Here is an 8,289-nt window from a genome sequence, read left to right on the forward strand (position 1 = left end):
GTAGTTTACTGAGAAGTGTGTTAGTTTCATGATATTTACTTTTTTTATTTAGGTTATTGTTTAAGAAAGTCCATTTTGGCTTTGTTCAGAATAAAAAGGAAGGGCAAATGAGGGACGGGAAGAACAGGGGACAGGAGGAAGGAGGAAGTGAGAGACACATGGAGTAAGTGTGAACTGGAATCAGCCACCAAGTAGAACATCCAGAATCCAGCCATGTGCACCACTACGTGAACACGCACTAAAGCTTTTCTTACCTGCTACAGGTTCCCAGTGGGGTTTTCAAGCTGTTTGGGTTTCTAATCATTTTGTCCAGAATACCCACTATCTGCTCAAACTTCGGCCTTTCACCGCGTTCCTTCTGCCAACAATCTAGCATCAGCTGGTGCAGTCCTGCTGGGCAATCCATGGGTGCTGGCAAACGATAGCCTTCTTCGATTGCTTTTATAACCTAGTATCCAACATAGTTAATATTTTTTCATCAAGGCATATTTAAGAAATACATAATGCTACCCAGTTCAAGAAATAAAAAAAAAAAAAATCAATAAACTAAAATTTGTCATCAGTGTTGCAAAATTATGAGTCTGTTTTGTTGACGTTAGCTGTCATGTTTACAAATAATTTCCCTGCCTTTATTTTTTGGGCTTATTAAGCATATTGTTCTGTATGTGAAGAACATAGTTATATTACCTAGCCAAGTGAGAAGCAGGGAGCAACAATTAAATTCACCAAGTAAGAAACAGATAGATTGATAAATGGAGTTATTTCAGAAAGCATTATTACTTGCCCCAAGGTTTTTATGAAAGACTGTGTGGCAGAAGCAACTGGCTTGTAAATGGATAAGGATCTGTGCATGCACATATGAAATACAAAAAAGCCTGAGGAGATTATAACAGGATCCAAGAAAAATGTTTAGCAGACAGAAATTGTTAGGGAAAAAAAGTTGTATTCTATGTCTAGTCATGTGCCATTTGAGAGAGGAAGACCTGGCTGAATGGTATTTTAATATATCACCTAAACAGAAAGTTAGATTTAATAAAAGATGCTGCTAGATGATGATATGATCGAAGGAAAACATAAATATCTGAACCAAGAATTACACCCACCTGTTGACTTCCTTGGCTAACTCCATTTGGATTAAAGCGAAAAATAAAAATGGGTAAAGTAAAATCACAGGAAACTGCTGTAAACCTTTAGGGCAGGATAAGAAAGCACATCAGGAAGCAAGGCAGATAAGAAAGCCTTGTGAAAAAGGGCTAAAACACCATTCATGAGGGATTTCAAGTATACTGACATTGAGTGACACAGGAGTATTAGAATTGCTAAGGAAGGGTGCTTGTTCCTGAAGGGTAGTGCATAGGACTGTCTTCTCCCTTGGTTTGTGCAAAAAGCAAGATCAGAAGCTGTTCCGGATGTAGCCCTAGGAAACAGATCTGGCATGATAAATAAAGCTGGTGAATATCCAGAGTTAAGTGAAAATAATAACCTCAGATAGAAAATATTCCATAGGTTGTACGACAAAATGCAAAAGCAGTGGGCTGCAAAGTAGACAGAACTGTAAAGAATACAAAATGACCTTCAAAAAGCAGGCTGAAATCCATGATTGTATCAAAACCTTTCGCAAAAGGATGTTTTGTCAAAAGAGAAGGCATAGCTCAGTGGTAGTGCACTTACTGCAGGTTTGTGTCACAGAATGTCCTTCTGACCTCAGGGAAGTTGCTCGTCTCCCTGGGCCTCAGCTTTCTATCTGTACACTTAGAATGACAGTACAGTCCTACTTCTAAAAAATGACTGAGAAATATTCAATTCCTGCAGTAACATCCACATTTGAAGAATGAATGCAGTGACCTTTATAGAGAAAGTGAAGTTATCTGTCAGACAGGGTAGGCAGAGAGAACAGGGAAATTGGAATAAAAATACTATACAGAAAAAAAACAACATTAAAAGTAAAATGTAAGATCTTTTAGATCAGTATCAATACAAAAAAACCCCAAAATAACAGCTGCTTATGCTTAGAAGTAGCAGTGGAATAAAAGTGAAAAATGAGCTATAGGAGGTACAAGCCAACTGATGTGTTATGAAAAGTAATGCAGAAATTTCTGATCTTCTAAAAGCTAAAAGGTATCAAACCCTTTGTGCATTCTACTTAAGTTTTTCTAGAAATGAAGCAGTTGCTAAAGAGGTCAGAACAGAGAGCAATTAAAAAAAAAAGAGTAGATAATACCAACATCAACACAAACACCAAAATATCTACGACTCTTAGAAATGGCAAACTATCTAGATAAGACTATATCCAAGAGTGTAAGGGACAGTGAAAATATGAATTAAAGGATCATGACCAGAACTTTTCCATGTTCAGTACAATCTGCAGAGAAATCTAAAGAAAGGTGAGAATCAAGATGATGATATTGTTTTTAAAAGACTTTGGGGATACTGCAGAAGCAGCTTCTTTGATGTGTATTCTGAGCAAGAAGGATGACACTAGGAAATATAAAACAATGAGTTAGCTACGGATGGATAGAATTGCTCGGAATATCCAAAACACTGAAAAAGCATTCAGAAATGTTGATAAGTAGTTTCTTTTTAAAGAAAAAAAAAGGTTTATACAAATCTCAGGCACTCTGAAGGTTACTACAAGTGTCTGCTCTGCTAAGAAAGGTGGGGGTGAGGTTCCAAAAATTGGTACTAGGAGATAATGCAATAGATGCAGGAAATAATTTTTTTTCTAATAAGCACAGCTAAAAAGAGAACACAGCTGGAGTTCTTACTAATAGAATTGATTTATATTATTTGCACTTCCCACAATTTGTTTTATAAATTTTGCTTTTGCTGCAAAAAGAGAAAAAGAGAATACTGTTAAGAGTCAAGTATGCTTTTACCATAGTCAGTTTATCTGAGGTTGTAAAGAAGATCAGAAAAGGGCCAGGTCTGTTCACTGTATATACTGATTGTCAACAAAAAAGTATTAAATACAAGCAACTGGACAATGTAATGCTATCACACTGCTTCTAGGTATATAATAATAATAATGCAAATTAATCATTATAATGGTAATAAATTCAGAAGTACAGCAAAAGAAACATGTAAGCCTAAGCTCTTGCCCTTTTCTGAAGAACTAATTTGCACTAGGGTCAGTAACAGAATGAAAGTAAGAACTATCAAACAACAGCAGTCTAATAGGGGAAGAGGGTAAAGTGCAGTGTTTTGAGAACCACTGTTACCAGCAACGATTGAGCTGAGGCGAGCCCACCGCTCAGAGGAGCTGGAGGGATTTTGTGTATCAGCTGTGCTCAGCCCACTGTGCCTCTGCGGGGAGCTTGTAGGATGAGTGTTCTTCTGGTGCACCCTAGCTCCAGGTTGCTGCTAAAAGGAGGACTTTTGCTTAAAAAGAGATCGAACACAAATTTGTATCCTCCATCAGTCTAAAACAATGACTTAAGGAAGAGGTACAGATTTAAAGGTCCAAAGTCAGATACGTATATACATATTTAGGAGGTCTCTTCTGGTCTATCACTACACCCACATCCAATCTTAGGCAAAATGATACACTTAAGACATGCCTGAGTGTATATGCAAAATTAGAAGAGACACATTTAGCTTTTTTTATTCCAGCTAAATACTCCCATTGGTAACTGTGAAGGAGAATAAATAACTAATCATAAGGAGATTCTAAATTTTTGCATCATAGATTTCTCTATGGGATTGGTAGGATGTGTATATGTTTTCAGAGGTATGTTTCAGAACATCCTTGAAGATCACAGCGTACAATAATATTTAAATTATTTTACCAAGCAACTGATGCATCTTTTAACTATGTCCTATTGAAGATTATTATGTGAGATGTTAAACAGAGATGAAACTGCAAGAAGTGGTAATTAGCTGTTTTATGAAAAAAGGTTCAGTCATGTGCTTTACTTGAAGCCTTCAATAGAGGTAATACTTTTCAAAATGCAACAAGAAGTATGAAAACACCAACATTTCTCCCCTATTTGAAAGTTCTTCCTTATAGTTCCCCGAAACATAGGTAACGATTGCCTTTGAGGCATCTTATATTCCTGTCAGACTTCTTTTATGTTTGAATCTAGTACAGAAGGAAGGTGTCAAAAGAAATGAAGCTCTACTAGGTGTCTAGGGAATGTAAATATTTCTCTTTCTCTGCCCCAAGGACTTGTTTGCCCATATTTTGACAGTCCATGAAATCTTTGACACTGAGACCTGTCAAATATTAACAACTTTGCACTGTGCCAAACTGACTCATCATTTACACTTTCATCTTGTTTCTTCAACTTTGATGTCGATCATTCAATCAAAAAAATAAAATAATAATAAAAACACTCAAGCCCCCAACCTGAAGAACTTCAAATGAGATTCTTTCTGACATCTTTCTCACCTCCATGGCTTTTTCCTGTGTACTTTCTATATTAAGAGATACTCTTGTCAGAAATGCAGATTAACACCCATCTGTTCTATTACTTCTGACCTGTTGCTCTGGGTCATATTTTATGCAAACACGGCTATTGTTAAATCAGCATAATTAACTTCAAAAAGCCTAAGTATGTTATTAATGGCTACTCAGATTTTTAACAGTTTTTCCAACTGATTAATCATTGCTTTGAGGTCAGAAATCTCAGAATTATTTTTTATTGAAAAGAAAAAAAAAATTCTTCCTATAATTCTTTTAAGTGTAATAAAGTGAACAGCACATATTACTATTTTTGCTGTTCCAATTTTACTTGATACTTGGGACAGAAATCTAGAACAATTCAGAGATTTAGATAAAAAGTGCAAGTTTTGTAACTTTTTCATTTTGTGAGAACTCTACACTATTTTGATAAATCTTATTTCTAAACCAACATCTTGTGTATGTATAGTGAAACACATATGTATGTGTTTACAATATGTAATTTTTCTTTTTCTAACACACAAACACACACATGCTCACAAACAAAGTACAACCTACATCTTGATTTGACATGTCCCAGTAAGGCCGTTCTCCATAAGACATTACTTCCCACATAACTATTCCATAACTCCAGACATCGCTGGCTGACGTAAATTTGCGGTACTGGATGGCCTCTGGAGCTGTCCATCTCACTGGAATTTTTCCACCCTATGAAAAAAAAGAAAAAAGTTTTCTATTTTCTCCACAGAATTTCCACATCATCTTCCATACAGTGCATTTGTAATTATATGCATCAACATCGAAAGCAGCACTTAGATCATCTTCTGTAGCTGACCAATTGCAAAATTTTCAAAGGAGCCTAAACTTCTTTAGGCTCCTAAAACACTTGCTCCATAGAAACTTAGATACCTGTCTAAGTCAAGTTGTATGCATTTCTCTGGAAGTGCTTATCCTTCCATTGATTTTAAGGGACTGCTTAGATGTCTGACTTACGCTAGTCATTTAACCAGTAGCTGGCTGAAGATAGGTGAGGGGAATCTCACCCTGTGCATATATGTCTCATTGACTCATCATACGGCTACTCTGAAATCTCGGTCTTACATTTTTAAACCAGGATCACACTTAATACACAGCAGCAGGAGTGACAAGCATGAACACCAGTTTCCTGGATCCCTGTGCCTGTTGGAGCAGATTCCAGGGGCCCCTCCTTCACTCAGCATGAGAAAATAGGTACAGCGAGGCCCCATGGGTGGGAAAGTGGAACTGGTTCAACAAAAGAATAAAAAGCATAGTGTGCCTGATTAATGCCTTTTTAAGAAAAATGTCCAACTCAAAAGCAAGGTAAAACACAGGAGCTGAGCTTTGTCACAGTCTAGCCTCAAGCTAGTCAACATTTTTGTGAGATAAAATCTAGTATGAAAAACAGTAATAGCCTACAAATATTTTAAATGGCTCATAGCAAATCAGATGATTAAAAATTTTACAGGTAAATCTTCCATATTTGTTCAAGCAGAAATTAATGAGGAAGGGAATAATGAAGAACTGTGCAACATTTTTAGAACTTTTTCAAATGAAAATGTATGTTCTTACAAAAATATCAATGCCTAATTGGAGCCAGATTTCTGCAGAGACTCCTTTCTTCATGACTGGTTAACATTTCTCAAGCAATTAATGTATTTCTCTACTCTACACTCTCTAGAAGATATGCTGCTTCTTATTAACCACATCTCAAAACTACTAAAACCCATCGATTTCTCTTACGGTAGTAGTGTAGACAGCCTCTGGATCATCTTCTATAACTCTGGAAAGGCCAAAGTCTGACACTTTACAAACAAGGTTGCTGTTGACAAGAATATTGCGTGCTGCAAGATCCCTGTGTACATATCCCATATCAGCCAAATATCTCATTCCAGCAGCAATTCCTCTCAACATTCCCACTAGCTGAATGACTGTAAATTGCCCATCATGTTTCTGGAGAGAAGAAAGGAGCAGCAATTCATATTAGTATAGCTGAGAAGAGAAATAAGAATTAGTTGTACAAATTTAATAATTTAGTTTAAAAAATTTAAATTTAATTTAAAAAAAATAATTAAAAATTTAGAATTCTACTTATTTATTGCTTCTGTGGCAATTCATCCCAGGCCAAAGAAACTCACTTCAAACACAAGTTTTATTTTCCTCAGAGGTAAAGCAGTACATTTGGCTAAGAAAGACTTGAGTAGTTAATGCACCAGAAGTAACAAAACTTGCTAATCACTATAAATTTCTGACTAAGTCAAGGAAAGTCTCTTAGAGAGATTACCAGATTCATAGTCTGCCACTACGCTCTTCAACTCTCAGCATAATTATTTGTATCAAGAAAACAAGAACTATCTCCATCTGGAAGCCTAGTTAGTGATCATTTTACTCATAGGTTGGAGTTTATTAAACAAACATAATCTTTCTGTTCTCTCTAGAGTGTTTATATATCATCTCACACTGTCTTGCACATCTAGTAAGGAGTTAGCACTGGCCAGCTCAGAACACACACTCAAAAATGCTAAATTGTTGTGAACTTGCATTTCTTTTTCTTTTGTTCTTCTCTTGAACAAACCATAGTTCATTTTGGGATTCTAGTATTCTGATTTCTACCATGTTGACACAATAAAATTCTGCTCCCAGAAAATTGGGTTTGAGGTATCAGTGGTTTTAACTTCAGTTGGTGGCAGTAATAACACCCACCATATCTATGTCATGCTAAATCACTTAAATTCCTAGAATGTTCCCATGTGATCCTGTCTGATCATCTCTGTTCTGATACAGTTTTGCTTAAATAATGTAGAGGTTCGCTAGTATTTGTCAAGCTCCATTTCAGCCTGAAAACCATTTTAATTACATGAATATCATGCATACGCACATATATATATATATGCACGTATATAAAACCATATTTTTGAAAGAGACAATATTATATATGTCACTTAAAATATGTGTATATGTTCTCATTTTGGTACTCACCCTAAGAAATGCATCTAAGGCCCCATTCTCCATGTATTCTATTACAATCATGACTGGTTTCCCTGAAAGAAAAGAAGACAGATTTTCTTTGAGAAATCTAACACAAATGAAGTGCCTTTTTTTGATAAAACATATGTTATTCTTTTGAAGGACTGAATCATTGAGACAATGAACATTTCTGAGGCCTCCAGCACTGTTACTGAGCTCTAATAAGTTCTTAAATGTCTGCATGAAACATGGTCATGATTCACAAAATTAAACCATACAAATCAAAATGTCAGTGCATTTTCCTAACTCCTGCTGTGTGAACAGGACTCTGGAATAATGGCACTTTAGATAATATAAAAGGACACATGAAACCTTATCTCTCTGCATGGTCTTTGAGGCTAAATGAAACTAGAAAAACAATATATTTCAAAGTACTTCATCTTTTAATCATGCGTACATCTTAATATTTTTCCTCAGGTTGTAGCATAAAGTAAGTATTGTTTTAGTTAGTTATGCATCAGGAGAAAATCCATTAGGAGTGTGCAGTCTGTTTCTAATTTGAATCTTTGACCATGAATAAGCTAAAGTAATTTCTGCCATTATGTTGTTATTTGACTGACAGATCGAGCGCTGCTGCTTACCTCTGGTAACAACCCCTTCTAAGTGAACAACATTGGGGTGGTCAAACTGTCCCATAATGCTTGCTTCACACAGGAAATCTCTCCTTTGCTTTTCAGTGTAGCCAACTTTCAGAGTTTTTATGGCTACTGCCACATCTCTCTTGCCAGGAAGCTTTAGACGCCCACTGCACACTTCACCAAACTCTCCTAAAATGGAGTAGATTAGCACTGAATTACTTTATAATACTAATATATATACTAATTTTATATATATATATGTGTATA

At 35.9% G+C, this 8,289-nt stretch overlaps 1 protein-coding gene across 1 annotated transcript in view; it reads right to left on the reverse strand.

Moving 5' to 3' along the window:
• Positions 1 to 8,211, reverse strand: part of LOC104546037 (ephrin type-A receptor 7) — a gene marked incomplete at its 5' end in the record, with an annotated part of 11,549 nt that extends 3,338 nt beyond the window's left edge. The window contains 5 exons of the mRNA XM_010191320.1: positions 255 to 448; positions 4,958 to 5,107; positions 6,161 to 6,370; positions 7,397 to 7,458; positions 8,026 to 8,211. Of these exons, the coding sequence (XP_010189622.1) occupies positions 255 to 448; positions 4,958 to 5,107; positions 6,161 to 6,370; positions 7,397 to 7,458; positions 8,026 to 8,211 (802 nt within the window). The remainder of the gene's footprint in view (positions 1 to 254; positions 449 to 4,957; positions 5,108 to 6,160; positions 6,371 to 7,396; positions 7,459 to 8,025) is intronic.
• Between the last annotated feature and the right edge of the window lie 78 nt (positions 8,212 to 8,289).

The sequence above is a fragment of the Mesitornis unicolor genome, unplaced genomic scaffold (assembly GCF_000695765.1).
Source record: "Mesitornis unicolor isolate BGI_N332 unplaced genomic scaffold, ASM69576v1 scaffold8999, whole genome shotgun sequence".
Taxonomy (NCBI): domain Eukaryota; kingdom Metazoa; phylum Chordata; class Aves; order Mesitornithiformes; family Mesitornithidae; genus Mesitornis; species Mesitornis unicolor.